The sequence below is a fragment of the Phymastichus coffea genome, unplaced genomic scaffold, assembly GCF_024137745.1.
Source record: "Phymastichus coffea isolate CEN01 unplaced genomic scaffold, Cenicafe_Pcof_1.1 PCOF00007, whole genome shotgun sequence".
Taxonomy (NCBI): domain Eukaryota; kingdom Metazoa; phylum Arthropoda; class Insecta; order Hymenoptera; family Eulophidae; genus Phymastichus; species Phymastichus coffea.
In genome coordinates, this window is record NW_026706818.1 from 6,922,410 (window position 1) to 6,943,281 (window position 20,872).

Here is a 20,872-nt window from a genome sequence, read left to right on the forward strand (position 1 = left end):
GATCAACCAGATCGCACACACAGAAGTTTTGTGAGGGCTAAGCTGGGAGATATACACTTCTACAGTGTCTATGCCCCTCCCAGCCTAGACATCAACGAGTTCATGGATCTACTCGATAGACTGGTCAAGGATGTCAAGGATCACCTCCCAAGTGTCATAGCCGGAGACTTCAACGCCTGGGCTGTTGAATGGGGGAGCAAGAAGACGAATAGAAGAGGCAACGAAGTCTTACAGGCAATGGCATGCCTAGATATGATTCTCTTGAATACAGAGAAATTACCAACCTTCGAGACAGAGAATGGAAGCTCTATCATTGACCTGACCTGGGCCAGCTCCAATCTGGCTAGAGGAACAAAAGATTGGACCGTTCACGACATCTTCAACTTGAGTGACCACCGACTCATCAGTTGGACGGTGACAAAAGACCAAGCTAAAATAAGACTCCCACATAAAAGGACGAATCGTAGAGGATGGAACGCGAACAAATTCGACGCGGAACTATTCCAAGTAGTTTTAAACAGAGAACCCCTGACAGCGACCAACATACAAGACGAGGTAGAAGCAATTATGCACAGAGTTACTCTTGCATGTGACGCCACAATGGCATGCAAGCGACCGAACAATGATCACCCACCCACGTACTGGTGGAATAATGACATTGCCAGACATCGTCAGGAAACCATCAAAGCAAGAAGGAGAGCCACGCGAGCAAGGAAAAAGTCGCACTACGGAGACCTCAAACAATCACATAACGAAATGCGACGCAAATTGGTTAAAGCAATTAAGAGTAGCAAGGCTAAATATTGGGATGAGCTGGTTGAAGAGGTGGAACAGGATCCATGGGGCAGGCTCTACAAAGTGGTAATGAAGAGGGTGAAATCACATACACCATCTTCTCCTACGTGTCCGGCCCTGCTAAAACGGGTAGTTACACATCTTTTCCCGCAACAACTAGAGCTGCATACTCGTGAACTCGACGCAGGAGAGCCAATACCGCTAATAACATCGGAGGAACTAATGGCTGCATGTCTTAGAATGGGAAACAAGAAGGCCCCCGGACCAGATGGTATACCAAATATCGCACTGAAAACAGCAGTAAGCTTAGCGCCGGACATGTTCCTCCGCATGTACAATAGGTTCTTGTAAGAAGGGCACTTCCCTGCCAAATGGAAATTGCAGAGACTGGTCCTCCTTCCAAAGGGGAAAAAGCCACCGGATGAACCTTCATCCTACCGCCCACTCTGCATGCTCGACTCGTCAGGCAAGATCCTCAAACGGATCTTGTATACAAGAATAGAGGCGGTAGCTGAAAAGCATCTGTCGGACCGACAGTATGGCTTTCGCAAAGGGCGGTCGACCCTCGATGCCATTAACCTAGTAGTTAGCACAGCGATGGACGCGACTACAGGGAAAAGGTGGAGAAACGGCGACAAGCAGTACTGCGCAGTAGTGACACTGGACATGCAGAATGCATTCAACTCTACCAGATAGGACCGCATCATGGAAGCTCTCGAATAGTTTGGTGTCCCAAAGTACCTGCAAAGGATCGTAGCCAGCTACTTCAGAGACAGAAGCCTGTGGTACGATACGGACGAGGGACCAAAAACATATAAAGTTAGCGGAGGCGTGCCCCAGGGCTCGGTACTTGGACAACTCTTGTGGATCATTATGTATAGTACAACGGCCTACTTGAACTGAAGATCCCAAGAATGGTAACACCTGTAGCATTTGCGGATGATGTCACCCTCGTAATTGTAGGCAAATACCTGGAGGACATCAAGAACCTATTTAGCCAGACATTTAGGAAGTATGTCGAATGGATGGATGAATCAGGGCTTAGGATGGCAAAGCATAAGACGGAGGCTACTCTCATAACTGGCAGAAAGGAACGCGAAACGATCATGCTACAAGTTGGGGAGTACGAAGTTGAGTCGCGACCATCACTTCGCTACCTGGGGGTAATGATTGATGCCCGCGTCAACTTCAAGGACCAGGTTGATCACGTTAGCATTAGCGCTATCCCGCCTTATGCCGAACGTAGGTGGGCCTAAGCCGAGACGACGAGCCTTATTATCGTCAGTAGTAACAACAATACTGACCTACGGTATAGCTATTTGGGCAAGTGCGTTGGAACTACAGGGGTGTCAAAGGAGGATCCACCCGGTAGGTCGGCAAATGAAAATTAGATACGTGTTTTGTTTTTATCGGCCCATAAGGGCTTTTAAGGGGTGAAATCCACCCTAAAAATCAACCCCTAGAATCAGTTTTTTTAATGTTTCTCAGAATCAAATAAATATTTTTCAGTAAACTCAACGTTAAAAAATTTCTTATAAAAAGGCGCTTTTAAGGACATAACATTTATACCAAAGGGTTGCAACCCCCCTCTTTAAAAGGGTAAATACACTATTTTTTGTACTGTTTTACGACATGTAATATAGTAAATCAGCTTGAGTGATTTAAAAATGGCACTGATAATGAGAAAATACCAAAATTAAATTGACGTTTTTCCGGATTTAAAAAAAAAAATATGTTTAAGGGGTGTTTCACCCCTTAGAAACCACCCCCGTCAAACTATCAGCAGGTTAATCGACCTAACTCTAGGATAAACAAGTTTAGTCGTTTGTTATTTCTTGAAATAATTTAATCCTATGCATGAGCGAGCTACCTCAACTAACCAACCTGCCTCTAACCCACCAAACCCCCATAAACCACCCTTACCGAACCACATGCAGGCTAACCCACCTAATCCTGGGAAAAGCAACTTTAGTCGTTTGTTATTTCTTGAAATAATTGAATTTTACGTCATAAGCGAGTTATCCCAGCTGAATCACATACCTCTTATCCATCTACCCTTAACCTATCTAACCCCCACCCTTATAAACCACCCTTACCGAACCACATGTGGGCTAACCTTATATAAATAGCGAAAGATAAATGTATTTCTTGAATAACATTCATGTTGCATAACAATATGTTCCAAGTATTACAAATTTTATGTAATAATTATTATTTTCTTTTCATTATAAATACAAAAAAGTTAAAAATAATTAATAACGGCTTATAAATATAAGATTTGAGACTAAAATAAATTATAAATAATTAATTAATTATAAATTAATAATAAGAGTTATTGTATCAGTTTTTTTTTTAATATTATTTGCATTGTATTACTTATAGCTGTGTATAAAAGAGTAAAAATAATAGTTATTATTTTTTAAACGTAAAGTTAATTCGTAATAAAGAAAAATAACAAGTAATAACAGTTAAATATTATTAATTTCAAAAGTGGAAGTTTAATATAGTTATTATTTCTTTTTTAATCATTTACAATTTGTCAATGAGAAAATAAATTATAACAAATAATTGATTATATTAATAGTTATAAATAGTTATTATAGTCTCAATTCCTATACTTATAAATTGTTTACTTTTTTCAATTTTCACTTGTGGTTTAGTTTACTTTTTGTTGGTACTTTACTATCCTGTACACTTTATCTTATTTACAATTTTATCATATTAATGGCTCGAAGAAGATAAGTTATATCAACTACGCCCCTTACGATAATAAGACATCCGATACATATTTCATTATTCATAGTAGTTGAAGAAAAGTCAAGTATTTAAAAAGATAAAGTTTTTTTATAGTGCTGGATTTATAAATAAATTTATTTCTATATTTACATACAAATTTTTCAAACACGAAAACTAAAGAACAATCCAAACAATGGATTATCGCTGGAAAACCAGCCCCAAAGAAAGTAAAGACAGTAAAGTCAGCTGGCAAGATTATGGCCACGGTTTCGTGGGATGTGTATGGAATCATCTACATCGATTACTTGGAAAAGGGCCAGACGATCACTGAACAATATTATGCGTATTACGCATCATAATTAGGTTAGCTGAAAGAAAAAAATCTCTTTCTTCAAGATTGTCTTGAAGAAAGACAATCAAGACAATGCGCGAGTTCACACGTGTGCAGTTTCGATGACAAAAATTAACGATTTAAAGTTCGAATTAATTGACCATCCACCATATTCACCTGATTTTGCTCCCAGTGACTTTTTCTTATTTCCTAATCTTACAAAATGGCTTGCCGGACAACGATTCACGTCGAATGAAGAAGTCATCGCCGAAACAAATGCCTATTTTGAGGGTTTTCTGAAATCATATTTTTTTGATGGCTTCAAAAAACTGGAAGGCCGTTTAATAAAATGTATCGACCTTCAAGGAGATTATGTTGAAAATTAAAAAAAAATTGCATACGCAAAACTTTTCTTTCCTTCTTTTTGTTAAGACTTATTGACCCCCCCCCCCTCATATAAGCGGTTTAATAAAATCTTCTAATAATAGAAAACATTGCACAATAGAAATTAAGTCTAAAGACGTGACTAAAAAGAATGAAATGCAAGTGTTGGGACCATTCTTTAACGACGTCTTTTCATTAATTTTCTGATGTCTTTTCATCAAGAAACCAAAATTCCGAGTAGGTGATAAAGTATGAGTAAGCAAGTTCAATCATATTTTTGAAAAAGGATGTATTCCCAACTGGTGTACAAAAATGTTATCTATTCAAAAGATCGCAAAGACAAAATCTCTCCCATACCACTTGAGAGATAACAAAAATAATCCAATTGTTAGAGGGTTATGAGCAAGATCTACAGAAAACTATGTATCAAAATTATTATTGAAAAATTTATAAGGATAGGTGGCAATCAAGCATACCTAAAATGTAAAATAACTTTTATTGAAATAAATATCGCAATAATAAATAATTTTTGTTTTGATTTTAATGGTATGAGCTTCAACGTTCGCCCTCACCTGTGAGATACTCCTATTTGAGCATCATCACTTGTGATTTCATTAAAACAAGTCGAAACCTGCTTTAGTAGAAACATTCATGACGTATTTTCCTCTCCACAACATATTATATGGTAAAATTTATTGTAAAAGTATTACTGAAATAAAAATACATTTGTTACATTAAATAATAAATTGCAATCTATCAGCGCTATGATATTCAATCGGTAAATTATGTCTTTGAACATGTTCAGTATGTAATATATAAAGGTCAAAATGTTTCATGATGGCTCTTGAAATTCGGTCTTGTAAAATAATTCAGAATTCGTCTTCGAGCTCAAAAATGATACGATTATTATCTTCTTTTTCGAATTCTGTCCCTATTTAACGATGATTTTTTTCAAGATCATAATGGTTTTTTTCTGATAGTAGGTCAAAAGGCTTCATAACAATTTTATTTAACATTTCAAAGTCGAGTTTGCTACTGAAGATTCAGTCTGAGATGAGAGGAACAGAAGGAGGATACTACTGGTGATGATTCTTATAATAGAATGACCTTTTGCGAACTTTTCTCTGTCTCTTAAGACCTTTATCCCACTGCGAGATTTTTTGAGCCGTCATGACCGCCTCCCTCTTCTTTTATATTCTTCTTCCAACTCCAATTAGATTTTAAGTTTGTTGAGTGCATACACTGTACAATGATCAGTATAGGTTCAAGAATATGATTCATCATTATTATATATTTTCTAAATATTGCGCGCGATATTATGCTACTTAGTTTTTGTTTTCAATAGAAAGATAGTGAAACTGAACTTTATCTGAGAACCATACATGCTTCGAAAAACGAATGCTTTTCTCACTTCTAATAGGGGCCATGATGAATAAAAACAAAAGAGGATAGTGTTGCTATAGCTGATATTTTTTACTGAATGACGGTAACATGAACTATGCATTCTTCTTATAAATATATTAGGACTCGTATAATTTGAAATAAATTAAGATTCGAGCCACTGCCCACTATCGGAAACTTAAGGTTAGTTATAGGAATAGTAAGAGCCTCAACCTTTGCTCTCACCTGTAAGGTACTTCCTTTCGAATTATCATCACTTATGAGGCCTTAACAATGAGTCGAAACTCATTTAAAAGGAATATATTATTGACTACTTTTACTTCTCTAAAAAAAGAAAATCTGAGGGGAATTAAATGAAGGATGAACACTATTATAGGTTATTCATTTTTGTTAATTTTATTTAGTAATTTACATTACAAACTAACTTATAACAATAGTAATACAAAAATATTATTATTATTATTTCATTAGTCTATATTATAATTATTTTTAAATTCAAAGTCAGACACATCACGATGAAAAATAAACGGCTCTTCTTTTTTGCTGTTTTGGTATAAATCTTTAATCGTTTATTCATTTTTTCAAGCAGTGAACTCACTCTGTTGGGAAGAAATACTTTGAGTTCGACGTTAATGGTAATAACAACACAAAAGCTAAAAATATCGAGTTGGTAACCATCTGACCACTGATAGTGATTTGGTAAATAGTGTTCCTAGCTAGTTGAGCCATCGTCTTTCTAAGAAGGAAAGTCGCTTGCTAACCTTATTTATTGTTGAAAAATCCGTTCTATAATAAAAAGTAAAAATCATTTATTTTATTTTTTACACAAAATTTGATGCAAATACTTTGATCCATATTTTTCGATAGCAAGAAATCGCCGAGCACGCAAAACACTTATAACCTTTACGCCTCTCACAACCAAACAAAAAATGGTATACACTTGAAACTTGGTACAAATGTTCGGGAAGAGTGTACCAACATAAAAAAATAAAAAAATCGATAATCGAAAGTACGTTGCCCGTGAAATTTGAAAAGTCACCTTACTTTTTGAACACACCTCGTAAGTTCTTGTTACTTAGAATAGATTATAAATAAGTCGATATATTATACGTGAGAAATATCCATTATAATAATAACTCTGGGCGATCGAATTTAAGACTTAATAGCCGTATTGACTAATACTTCCACGAATTCCTTTTTGAATGATTAAGACCATATCTATTCCTGTTAACAGTTCAAGGGTAACATTTGTGCATTTTAACATTGCGTTCCACATTTATCCAGCGGTTGTGTAATAATATGCGAGATCAAGCTAGTATGCATTTTTACATGTTGTTTGAAAACTTTTAAAAATAGCAGTTAGCTAGTATTTGAATTTATGAGAGTTTATTTGCTGCAATTAGAAATGTTTTTATGTCTAAATGACTTTGATTAACTATGCATGCTGTACTAATATTCTAGTTCTCTATTATCATTAAATATTTATTTAATTCATAAATTAATAAGGATTCTTACAAATGGAATAGGTAAGGCAAGCGTAGCTCGCTAGCTCTCTCGAGATGTCTCTCCCGTCCATGTAACATCCAAAACAAAAAAAAATTTTGGATGAAACTCCCTGCGTGAAGAACAAGCCTATCAAATGCCGCATCCCACTGAGTTATGCGTTCTCTCACTATTTTCCGTGTGAAACACCCTGACCCTCGTCGGTTACCGTTCGGAATTATTGGCCCAACCGTCCCCTGCACGACAGGCACGGTCTTTTGAGGCCTATCTCTCCCTCTAGATTCCTTTAAGGGAGAGTTGTCGCCTCTTGCCTGACCGGTTACCGTCTCTGGGACCTTTCAAGGTCAACCTTGACCTCTCTTGGTTGGGGCAGATACCTGTAAATCCGACGCCTCGGTGGGATCGTTACCTACGGCCGTGGGGACTGCTAATTCAATACACTCGCTCGACAAATCTCCGCCCGGATCATCGCATGCTTTCGCGGATTCGACAGTCCGAGGTGTTGGATACTCTAGTATCGGTCTTATCTTCTCGGGATCTGGTCTTACTCCGTCCAGATTTACAAAAACTCCCAAGTACCTAACTTCCGTCTTACAAAAGTGGCTTTTGGCTTTGTTGATGGTTAGGCCCGCACCTAGAATTTACTTTAATACCATTTCTAGGTGCCGCTTATGCTCCTCAAAGGACGACGAAACCACAATCACGTCGTCGAAGTAAGCAAAAGCGAATGGATCAATATCTGGGCCTTGTCCATCAATCTCTGGAAGGTCGCTCCTGCTTATGACAGTTCGAAGGGCATTTTCTTCAATTGAAAGTGCCCTAATCCAGGTACTGTAAACGCCGATATCGGACGCGATTCTTCCTTTAGGGGAATTTGATGGTACGCGCTACTCAAGTCTAGCGTGGATATGAACTTTACAATCTTATCCGTCTTAGGATGTCGTTCAGATATGGCAAAGGATAGGCATCAGGTTTGCTTATTGCGTTTATCTTTTGGTAATTCACGCAAAACCTATAATTTCCATCAGCCTTCTTTACCATCAAACCTGGACTTGACCATCCGCTGGTCACTGGTTCGATTACATCTTTTTCCAGCATATCCTTGACCAGTGCGTGCATTTCCTCTCGCACCCTATCAGAAACTGGGTAGTACTTCTGTTTGATGTGTCAAGCACTTCCAACATCTATTTCGTGCTCAACCCCCACGGCACATCCTAAACCCTTTCCTCAGTTTGGAATCAATCTTCTGACAATGTCTTCGGTTTCCTCAAGCTGTGTTTCCGTGGCCTTCCACAGTCCTACTGGTGCGAGAAATGCCGTACTATCAATTCCAGCCACTTCCATTAGTACTTTTACCTGGGCGTCCTTCAGCCATAATTCATCATCATCGGGATCCAAAACTGCGCGGAACTCTCTTATAAAGTTCGCGCCTACTTAGCAGTCATCCGTAAGCAGTAACGTAATGGAGACTCTAATTTCTCGTTTGATTCCCCCTACCTTAAAAGGGAACATCACGTGACCAATTCTGAGGCATGGGTGCCATCGGCTAGCCTTGCATCGCCCACCCTGGTCAGATTCAATCCGAGTCCCATCTCCGATTTCAATCTCAGCCCTAACTGACCCACGACCGTTGATGAGGCGCCGGTATTATCATAGAGTGCTCTAATCTTAAAGCCACCTATGTCTACCCGCAACCACCACCTGGTCTCATTCTCTGCGTCATATCTACGAGTAGCATTCTTTCCTCCATTCGTCGCACTTCTCAGCGGTTTTTTTCCCTTCCGCTGATGATACGACGATGGGCTTGCACGTACTCGTGGATTCCTTCGGCACGGGATGTTTTTGTGTGGAGGGGCTCGAACCTTTCAGGTCTTCGGGTTGCTCGATCCTTACATCTATCGAGTCTTCCCCCTCCTCCATAACCTCCACCATTGTATGTGTGGCCACCTGGTCCGTCCAGGATGACGACTCCCCTATTCTGCCGAGGGCTGACATCGGGCTCGATCATTTTCTGCTCCAATGTACCGCTAGGTTCCAGGCTCTCTCAATGCCCTACCAGGACCTGTTTGGATCCCTGGGTCGCCGAAATCTTGCTGTTTCCCATCGACGACCCACAGCGAGAGGTCGAATCTACTGGAGGCGCGAAGGTGACCTCTTCTCTTCACTCTCCTTGCCATTTCCCTCGTTGCAGTCTGGGCAGAATTTACGACTGAAACGCAGTTTGTCACAAGCGGAACACTGGAGAGGTTTTGTGAAGTCTATCTTCCACCTCTCCCTTTCTCGCCGCTCGCCAGGAGACCTGGGAGAAGGATAATTTTTCTTCCCCCACGCGATCGTCTTGTTACTCTGTTCTGGAGAGCTATCCTGTCTTTCTTTGGCCAATTTGCGCAGGATTCTCTCAATGCCCTCCAGACGCTCCTCCATTTTCTTATCAGGAGGTTTACGTATCCAATACCGTTGCTTGCACGATAGGCCTCTTAGCAGGGTTCTTCACGCCCTGTGGCCGCTGCGGATCTTCCTCCTTCTCCGCACCCGCCTTCCCTTCGCTGGCCACTGCAGTGGTTAGTGATTTGTTACCAGCCGTTCTTTTACTCGGCTGGTATGCGTGCTAAAGGAAGATCGTCGAGTTCAGATCCGCGAATACGCGTGGACGACGACCGTATGACAAAGTATTTTGTACTTCCGTTGCCCTCCGATTAAATTCACGTATTGACGTCAACTCACTCCGGAGCAGCTGAATTTGGATGTTCGGAAGGAGGTTTGCATGGAACAGGTCTAATAACCTCTCCAAGGGCATTGGTGGTTCCAGTCTATTAACAAAAGCCACCAGGTTGGACGCATAGTCTCTAACCAATTCGTCCTCGCCCTGAAATCGGTTCTGAGCTTCCTGTAGCAGCCTTTTTACTATTGCCTACTTGTGCCGAATCATTCTTGGGCGTCGGCGACCAATTCGACGTAACTGAGCCATTGGTACTTATTGTTATCGTACCAGGTTTTCTCATTACCTTCGAGGATCTCTAATATGGAACAAAGTACTTCGTCGTCGGTTAGTCCTGCGCCCACACACAGGTCTTCCAACCTCGATAGAAACGTATCCACGCTCTGTGCCCTATTACCTGCAAACCTCAATTTCCATCAGTGGACAATTTTTCCAATATCTCGGGTTGTGAAGAGCCTTGAGGATAAATTAGGACCATTTCCAGACGATCCACTTCGACTCCTCTGTCGAATAGGTGCGGATCTCCCGTACTTTTCTGGATCCTTTTCACCTCCTCTTCTTTGGAGGGCTTCTGGTAGGGTGACGTCCCTTCTCCTGGGCACTGGTCTTGGAGGAGCCGGTGTGCTTCCCGGAATTTCAGAGTCGTAGTGACAGGTGAATGTGTCCTCAAAATCCATATTACGTCTGGAGCGCGGTTGAATCGAGTCACGTTGGGAAGAACGAGCTACATTGGCCATTTCATGCATTCCGTCCTCCAGCTCTCGTATTCTTTGGCGCATGTCCTGCACCTGGCGCACTGCACACACCTGTATGCCGTGCAGAGTCTGAAGGGTCTTTAGGATTCGACCTACCAGCTTGTGGTTACGGTTGACTCCCTCCTTCAGGTACTCAATTTCTCGGAAGGCTTTGCTCAAGGACAATCTCATCTTCTTGAGGCTCTTTTCGGGTCCAGGATTCCTGCGCCCTCAGATCCGGGTTGCTTCGTCTCCTCTCCCTCTCCTCTTGTTCCTGTGTGTGGAGTACCTTTTAGATGATTTCATCCTCTTCTTGGCGTCTGGCTTCGACCTCCGAGTCCTCATCCGGGCAGGCGAATGTCCTTGACATACTTGTCAAGAATATTCTCTCCCTGTTGATGAGTCTCAGGGGATAGTCACTGTGCTTCTCTGCGTTGAGATTTTCCATCTCATCATAGATTGTATCGAGCCACGTTTGTCGGGTGCGCCTCCTGTGCCCCATCACCTCTTTACTGTGTGTGGTCACTTCGAAATCTGTGGCGGTGTACTCACCCAGCAACCGTCTCCCAAGCCTAGCCGCATGCTAGATAACACTTCCATCCTTGCGCAGCTCTAGATCCGCTAAGTAGCGTTCGCGCTGTACATAGGTCAGCTCTAATGTCCAAGTATCAATCTGTACTGACGACAGAGCCATCTTACCTCCGTACGAGTGTAGGATGCGGTCGAGATTTAAATATCGGCCTATTCAACCACTACCGCTTCTTATCACCCAAGGTATAAGCGAGTTATACAATAATTAGTGTACCTATCCTAAATGCCTTCTTTTTAAGGCGTAAACTCACGAGATTATCAGCGCGTGCAGTCTCCTCAAACTATCTACCAATAAGATAAAAATATTCTGCCTAAGGTTGGAGCCTGCTGTTTGCCTGCTCCACCTGGCGAATATTTTCTGGACTGCACGCTTGGGTCGCGGTCTCTGCTAATATCATCGCTCAGGTGTTTCCGGCCCCCCTTTATCCACCAAACTATGGCTCCAATGGGCTAGCACCTGTTAATAAATAATAACGATTTGGAATCGCTTCAACTTACTAATTATACCGCTTTCGGCCCTTATTACATTAAATTTAACAATTTATAAGAAAAAAGGTTGAAGGGATTCCGTTTTTGCCCCTGCAAAGGGCGCACCGCTCAAGAACTCACGCTACCACCAGCTTAAACCTTCCTAAGCGCTCACGCAGTCGTCTCTCTCACCCGTGCGTCAATTACCTTCGACGGACAATCCTATTCGCACTAAACGGATCATAATACCAGTTGGGCGGCATGTAACGGGGTGGTTATCTAGTAAAATAGGAATTTATTAACGCACAAACTCCCACGATGCAGAGCTAACCGCCGCTCCGTTAAACAAGTATAGTTATAGGTGTATTCGCCTTCACGTTTAATACTTTCGTTTCAGTGTCGTCTTTCCAACCGAGTTGAACTCACCTTAAGTCACTTGACTTGTGACAAACGATCTATCTTAGGTATGAGTGACCTAATTCTTAATCTGTCTAATCCCCTAGATGAAATCTGTTAAACTATTAGGAAACGATATGACGTATAAAATTAATAATGTTTAATTTAAATAAACTACAGTCTTTTATGGGTCGAAAGACTAACGCACGCGAATAGGATTTACAGTGATTAATAATAATATCGAAAGAGAGAGTGAGAGAGAATTCGAGTTTTGCCGCGAAAACTAACGCTCGGCGCGGATACAAAAAAAATAACAATCGCGATATACAAAATACTCTCGCTAGTATTTTGTTACGCCATAAAAATGTAGGTGCACCTAACCTGCGGTGCAATTACAGTGATCAGCCGTAATCGTTGAAGAGAAATCTTTTCTGCCAACGGATTCTTCCTGATTAATCAGCTGCGCTGCTTCACAGAAAATCTGTTGCTTTGCTTGCTGCTGCTGTAATGTTGCTCCTGCTGCTAGGCTTCCTCACTAGTGCTCGCACACGTATCCAAAATTCCAGGAAAACTTTGTAGCAAAGCGGCAAAATACTATGCAAACTAATTGGCGGTACTCTCGCAAAAGCAGCTGAGGCTTAACTAACTATTTTCAAACTCTAGCGCGCCCTCTCTCTCTCTTAGTTGTTCCTAGCATCGCGAGTGTACCGAATCGCGAACGGATCAATTAATCAAATCCATTACCGTTGCAACCAATAAAATATACGATAAGTCTCAAATTGTAAAATGAATAATTATACATACAGATTTTGATGTCTTCTAGCTCTAGGTAGAGTATTTAATTTTTCTTTCATACAATATTGTCTAGCTCCAAGGATTATATTCTTAATGTACTCCATCTCTTCTACATTGAAGAAGTCTATTGAAAATATTAGTCGATCTTGTTCACTCATACTTCTCCAAAGATTTAGTAAATTGGTATTGTGGAAATTCCATTCTCTAGTAGTAAAATATTGAAGAACGTCTAGCCCATCTGATATACGCTTTTGTATGCGAACCATACTGTAACAAATGTTTTATAATCAGATTCTTATAATACACGATCCAATCAGATATTATTTTTATACAAAAGTTATATAATAAAAATAATTAATTAAATAATGAAAAAATGAATTAATGAATTCTAATAATATATTAAAAATGTATGAACAATACTATAGGAAAAGTTAATAAAAACAATTAATTAGCTGGATCTCATTAAATTAAATCTACGAATTAACAAAATTCTTTTAGTTAACATGTTTGCAATGAACAAATCTTGTATAGAATAATACTCAAGAATGAAGAAATAATAACTTGGTACACGTAAAAAATAATTATTATTTTAATTTATTATTCAACTTTCAGTCTATAATATAGTCTAAATTTGTAGTAACGTATTTAACGAATGTTAGAATCTCCACGCACGAATGGTTCTTAGTAACTAAAGCACTCATGCTTTCCTTTTCACACGTAAATAATAGTCAATGAGGAAATAGAGTCACGGGCAAATTTAATTGTAAAAATCGACTATCCGTTTACATTGTTACAATAACTTTATGTATATGTATATTCTTAATGTATCATAATTTCAGTAATAATACGTTTATCAAAGGCAGAATTCATTTTTCTTCAAGCAACTACATCTCCCTGAATTTGGTTTGGAATTTTGTATAATTTGGTATAATTATACTTACTTTCATAGAATACCTTCATTTTACTTTGATCATATTTCAATGATAAGCGAAATTTTGATATTTTTGTTGTATTGATTTGTAATGTCGAATTGGATATAGCAACTGTTGAAATTTTCCATCTAATACAATTACCTACGTTAACGTTTGTATTGTAACATGCTTTTCATGTATTATTGAGTGCAATAAAATGCGCGCTTTCGATATATGGTTTGAACTTCTGAATGTCAAACAGCAGATCAAAGTCAATAGCTCGAGCAGGACTTCGCGTCGCAATATATGTAAAAGGGCCGAGTATCATTCGGGAGTAATACCACGGAATCTTCTGTCAGAAATAAAATATATAGTTCAATATATACACAAAATATAAAAATATACTAGTGAAAAAAATTAAGAGATCAAATAAAAAATTCAAATTTTTAGTGACTTTTTAAATAGCTGTATTTTTGTTAAAAATGATCCCATGAAAATAAAAAAAATGTAATTGAAGTTTGAAGTTACTAGTTATTGAATATTAGAGTCAAAAAAATTACCAGTCAATGTTTTTCGCACAATCCTAACGAATATCTCATATAATTCTACCTATACATAAGGTAGTTTCGATAGTCCGATAATCAAAATGGAGGGAGGGGCTGCACTTTCTAACAATCAAACATTAATTGCCAAATAAACGGAACCTTCTATTTTTTACTAATCATTTGTTTGTAAACTTAGTCATCAGTATTTATAAATGTCGTTTTGACACAGTATTCTTCGTCGTGGGAAAAAATGGTTAGACTAATTATTTATACCAGCGAAGACTTCAATAATATGATGTTGTGTACTGGTTGGGCTGAGAGAAACGCTAACGCGGCTGCTCCCATATACGCTGATCGTTGTCCTCCTTCCCATCCTAATGGTTGGATCGTCCAAGCTGCTGTACGCAGATAGAGCGAAAAGGGTAGTGTTACAGTCTGAAATCTCGATGAAGGTCGATCACGAGAACGTGATTTCCTCCATGAGCCTATCGTCACAGCTTTCGCCGCTGATCTATCAGATAGTTTGTGGTCGATTTCGCGTCAAATTGAGGAGGTGACAGGTATGAGGTATCCTTTTAGCACGGTTCAACATGTTATGAAAGATGATGATCATCATACCTATCATCTTCTGCAAGTACGGACACTAGATAAGCTTATAAATTTGTAATATTATGATAGTATTAAATAGACTTTAACATGATATCAAAATTGATTTTTTTTAATCATATTTTAGTTTTAAATAGTTATAGAAATGCTTTATTTTTAATAGAACTTGGAAATCTATCAGAACGACTGAGAAACAGCCAGTGGTTAGTGGACGCGCCTGAACAAGATTCTGACATCTGCGGTCGCTTTTTATGGATCTATGAATATACCTTTGGACGAGTCGATCTATTCAACCAGCACAACGAACAGGTACGATAAAGTATGTTTTAATTACAATATTACTCAAATCTTTACTCGTACTACGAAAGAACAAAAGAATGGTTCTTTTTTAAAGCTCTATACAATTTTCACAAGATTCTAATATTTTTATTATAAATTTAGACCGTTCGCAACATCGTTATGCCAACAATATATGGACTGGAGTCATTTGGAACCAGATTGTGGGGTCATTCTATCTGCCGGGAAATTTGAATGCTGAAATGTACCTCGAGTTTCTTCAGCATGGTCTACCACATCTTTTGAATGATGTGCTCTAACCAGAAGAGCAAGAACATATCCTCTTCATGCACGATGGTGCTCCAGTATACTTTGTTCAAGCTGTACGACATTATTTTGATGATGTAATTACTTTATTTGATCTATTTTTTTTTTTGAGAAAAGAATGCTCATTCCGATACTTTTTACAGTCTTAGCCTTAGTGGATTAGTCGGAGAGTTACAGTGAAATTATCAGCGGATTCTCCAGATCAGAATCGCTTAGATTTTTATATATGGGGAACGTGCTAAAAAGAAAGTTACCATAATGGCGCATCCGCTACAGCTGATGAGTTCTGGTGATGTGGAGAAGAATGGACAAAAAACGCACCATCGGAGAAAATCCATTCAGCAACGCTCAAAGTACTACGAAGAGCTTGATTATTTATCACAATGAAAGGGAACAGTTTCAATAATGTATGAAATTAGATCTGGATAGGGATAAGGTCGCAGGAAATGAAGATCATGATGAGCTTGACAACGAACATTATGGAGAGGACGATAATGAGCCAAAAAATCCCAATAATCTATATTGAGACATGGAAGAAATAAATAACAATTTAACGTGTATAATTAATAATTAAAGAATAAAACATTCCTCAATAAAGTCGCGGAAAAGTCGTAGAAAAATTATGGAAAAGTCAGAAAGAAGTTATAAAAAAGTCGTAAAAAGAAGACTTTCATTTACTTTTGGTAACATATCTAAGTTAAGTAATTTTATATGAAATAATTGCGCATGTGTACGGGTGTGCATGTGTGTGTGTAAGAATGTGCGTGTGTGTGTAAGGGTGCGCGTGTGTCCATGCGTGTATGCGTGTGTTCGTCCGCGTGCGTGTGTGCACGTCCACATATATGAGTGTGTCTGTGTGAGTAGATGTATGCTTGTGCGCAAACGTGTGATTTTACTTTTCCAGATTCCGATTTCAATGCAACAAACTCTTTCCTCAATGCTTTCTTCAGAGATGCGTCCTCTTCATTATCGTTGGAATCTGCTTTACTTTTTTCTTCTTCTTTTTCTTTTTCGCTATCCGTCGATTCCTAGTCCTTTTCTTCCTCGTCAAAATCATATTCATCGTAAATTTACTAACAAATTTTTATTTTAATCAAATTACATGGTGTTTCCTTTTCAAAACGAATTACTGTTTCACCTGTAAAATGTTTAACTTATCTAATTGTAAGTACCACTAGTCATCAAAATAATAATCTTAATGAACATTCTACAGCTACAAGATCATAAAAAAGTTAAGGAATAGTCATAGAAAAGTTGTAATAAAATACTCATAACGAGGAATATTTTTTATACTAGATTCACATATTTGCCTAGTTTTGTTCACCAATATGCTTCACATTTTTCGTGGGTACGACGCTGTACTTATGGGATCACTTTTTCACAGTACAAGAGAATACATTTTGCCATGACTGGTATTGGTTTCAACGTGCAAACTTTGTTGTTACAATTTGGTTACAAATAATCTGAAGTTACTCTTGATTATTCATTAGTGTTTTACTTGGAATTTCAAGATTTTCTAACGAACAACATGCAACATTTAAAAGAGAGAAAAATATATATATCTATATCTTTATTATAACAAGTATTCCTCGTTGCGAGAATTGAATCGCGCAAGCAAAGCGACGTCGGCTATGACACGCACGAAGCTGCGAGCAAGAGAGCAGGAGGGAGAGAGAGGGGCGATGTGCATATGTACCGTCAGTCTTTTTTCTGTCCGCTTTAGTCACTGCACCTAATCTCAAAACCAATAAAACGTTTCTAAGATTTTAGTGTGTTAACTAATAGAGTGGGCAAGAGAAGGTAGGTTTAGTGTGATATTGGTACGACGAACAGTGTGGAACCTCCAGTGAATCATACGGCAAATCTCCCGGATGATTCCCAGAGTGTAATTCTATGTGACAATCTACTAGTTAAGCCAAGACGCTCCTCAACCACCCGAATGGAACCCCGAGCTCGACTTGGTTGAGATACAGCGCCACGCAGAGGGCAAAGTCTTCGACGAAAGGCAGTAAGAACAAGGCGATAAAGCTTTGTCGTATGGCCAGCGAAAAAGCTACGGTAGCATCTAATTTTTAATATTCGTGAGCGAAAACGTGCGCGCGATTTTTCTTAACTTCGCGTATATTCTCACTCTCGTGCGTACGACCTGGGATTGTTACTGTTTTTAAGCCTTCTGTAGCAATCATCCGAAAGGGATTCCACACCGTCTACCTGGGGGTCCAATAAAGCCAAGGTACTTGAAGTAAAATACCAGCTAGCCATCCTTTGCCGGTCATTTTCCCAAAGTCTGTCGACAAACGAACCCACGAGCAACGAGTGCATCGGCCGCGATAACGAGAGTTTTTGCGATCTCTTCCCCTTTTAGCACTCTTAGATTACCCGCTTTTCGACATTTTTCGTCAAGAGAGCAATTAATGGGGCAGTAGTCATACTAACCAGCTTCGTCGAGGTGCGACGTGAGCCCAGCCATCGGGTGAAGATCCAGCGTCTTTCCCGCACGTAACCACGGCCCCCATCGGGCGCGAATATACACTTGCGGTCACGTACGCTGCAGTATTCCTTTGTCCGAATATTCTCCCCGTTATATTATAACTATATCTATTTATAATATAACGTCTTATTCTTCAGACGCGCCCATTGTTACCTATTTTTGCCTATTTTCACATAATTTAACTTAATTTGCCAATTATCACTCATTTTTGCACTTCTTCTTCTATTTTAACTGATTTATTCCATTTTACGCACTCTCTTATATTTTAACTCATTATGTCCATTTTCGTCCATATTCACTCTTTTTGCCCATTTTTACCCATATTTATCAATACTATGTCTATATTGCACCCATGTCGTGCCCATACGTTTGTCCATTTTTACTCATTACTTAAATAATCATATAACATTAATCATATTTATAAAATATTTATAACAGTAAATAAATAATTAATTATTTACAAGAGAATTGGTAGGTGACATTTCAATGTATATTATCTTAATGAAGCATGTAGTATAATGTTGTCATTTTCATCCAATTACGTATATTTTGCTAATTTTTTAGTAATCTACAATTTTGAAGCCAATTGCATTTTCAAAAATTAAAAAAATAATTTTAGAAAAGATTAAAAAAGAATAAAAATAACTAATAATATATCAACGTTCAACGTATAAACTTTCTGTTGTTAATTTTTTAGTAACTAATAATTTTGTGGTTATAAAAGAAATAAGATATATCTATCGTTCATTAATCGTCGACCAAAAACAAAAGCGTTAACATGATGAAACATACGGTTCCTGAAAAATCTCTAAGTTTTATATGGATAGACATAGAATACTCTTTAATTTTTTGGCAGGTTTTCGACAAGACGAAGCAAATATGAAACATATATTTTACGATCGCGTGAATTCGGACATGATCTACAATCAATTTAAAGAACTATGCCTGAATTGTTGGCTAGATGATAAATATGAATTTTTATTAATTGACAAGGATAGAGCAATAAATAATGGACGATATCGAAAGGACTTTAACTGCTTCGTTATAAATATATCACAGCAGTAATATAATACATAGTCTAGAAATCATCGTTGAAGTGTCAATATGGAGGATCATCTAAAAGAAAAACATGTACTTTCTCAACTTATGAAAGCGCAAGATGTAATAAGAAAGAAGTATAATCTACTGAAGCATGCTCGAGATTACACTAATGAAATCTTGAATAAGACGTTCAAGCCAATAATTGATCTGTTAAATACTATAGTGAGGGAAGTGGAACCAATAAAAAATTTAGTAGAATCAATCAAGAATTTTGAGAGTAAAAACCTCCTCCTCTTCCTCCTCCTCCTGATATTTTTTTAGTTAAAAAGACGGAATTTCTTAAGAAAATACCACAACATGAAAATAATTATTTTAGTGATGTTAGTGATAAACATGACAACCTACAGTCTAGCAGTGAAAATACTGATGCTAACGTTACACACAACGATACAAAAATTTATCACAGTTTAGCCGAACTAAGCGAGGATGAGAGCCTACCTGTCGATAAGTACATAAATGCTTTAAATAAAAAACTCTGGTTTTTTGGATTTAATTTATGGTATGTGCAAGGAAAGAAATGGAGCTTATGTGCTTGATAACTCCACAGTGAAATTTGATGAGAATACTATGAGCGTTGATAACTTCAAGTATCCGTAAATGAATGGTTTAATGGAGTTACTTATGATAAAGCAGCCTGATAAAAATTTAATAACGGAAGACGATCTCAAGAGATATCGAGAAATTTTGGAAAAGTCTAGCGTTCATAAAAAAAGCATGAATCCAAATGAGCCTATGAGAGAACGTAATAGTCACAAGTATAATAACATCATTGTGGTCCATTATATTTAATAAGAGTAAAAAACCTAACATAGAAGAAAAGGAGTTAAAAATTGCTGCATCTTTACCTAGTTATGATGTAGTTATGATATATCTAGGGATGATCCAAATGAGGTGGTTGATCGTTTTTAATTACTTGTAGCTGAAAAATCAGCAGGTAACAATAGTCTATCAACGAAATCCATTCGAGAACAACGCGAGGGTGGATATATATATCTCCACCCTATACAAGGGTGGTCCGATAAGTACTTAGCCTCACCGCCCGATGGCGCCACTCTCGCAAAATAAATATTCTATCACGTAGTACAACCTTCTCGATGTTTACTGTCAAGATTTCAGCAGGATCGGAGTTGTAGTTTATTTTTGAGAGCGTGTGAAAGCAAGTGTGTCCGTTGATTTTTGAAAAATGGAAAAAGAGCAGTATCGGTCGGTGATTCGATTCTTGTTTTTGGAAGCGAAATCGTGCAGCGAAATCAAAAAGCGCTTGGATGCTGTGTACGGTACTCTTCTCCTTCGATGGCGACCGTCAAAAATTGGTTTAACGAGTTTCAACGTGGTCGCACGTCGATTTTTGAAGAGCCACGTCCAGGTGCTCCGAAAACGGCTACCACGGAGGATAACGTGACAAAAATTCACGATCTCGTATTGGCAGATCGACGATTGAAGGTACGCGAGATAGCTAAGATTGTAGGCATCTCAAAAGACCGCGTGGGTCATGTCCTGCATGAACTTTTGGGCATGAGCAAGCTGTCGGCGCGATGGGTGCCGCGTTTGCTCACTCCGGACAACAAGCGCAACCGTGAGACAACTTCAGAGCAATGTCTGACGCTGTTTAAGCGCAATCCGAAGGAGTTTCTGCGTCGTTTCGTGACAGTCGACGAAACATGGATCCACTGGTATACACCAGAGACCAAGAAACAGTCGAAATAGTGGACTTTACCCGGCGAAAGTGCTCCGAAGAAGGCGAAGACTGCCCTATCGGCCG

General features: G+C 38.7%; 1 protein-coding gene across 1 annotated transcript in view; it reads right to left on the reverse strand.

Moving 5' to 3' along the window:
* The window catches only part of LOC131669338 (putative fatty acyl-CoA reductase CG5065), a 759,403-nt gene that overhangs the window by 172,413 nt on the left and 566,118 nt on the right, over window positions 1-20,872 (reverse strand). Inside the window, exon 8 of the mRNA XM_058944149.1 lies at window positions 12,863-13,120. Coding sequence (XP_058800132.1) covers window positions 12,863-13,120 — 258 coding nt within the window. The remainder of the gene's footprint in view (window positions 1-12,862; window positions 13,121-20,872) is intronic.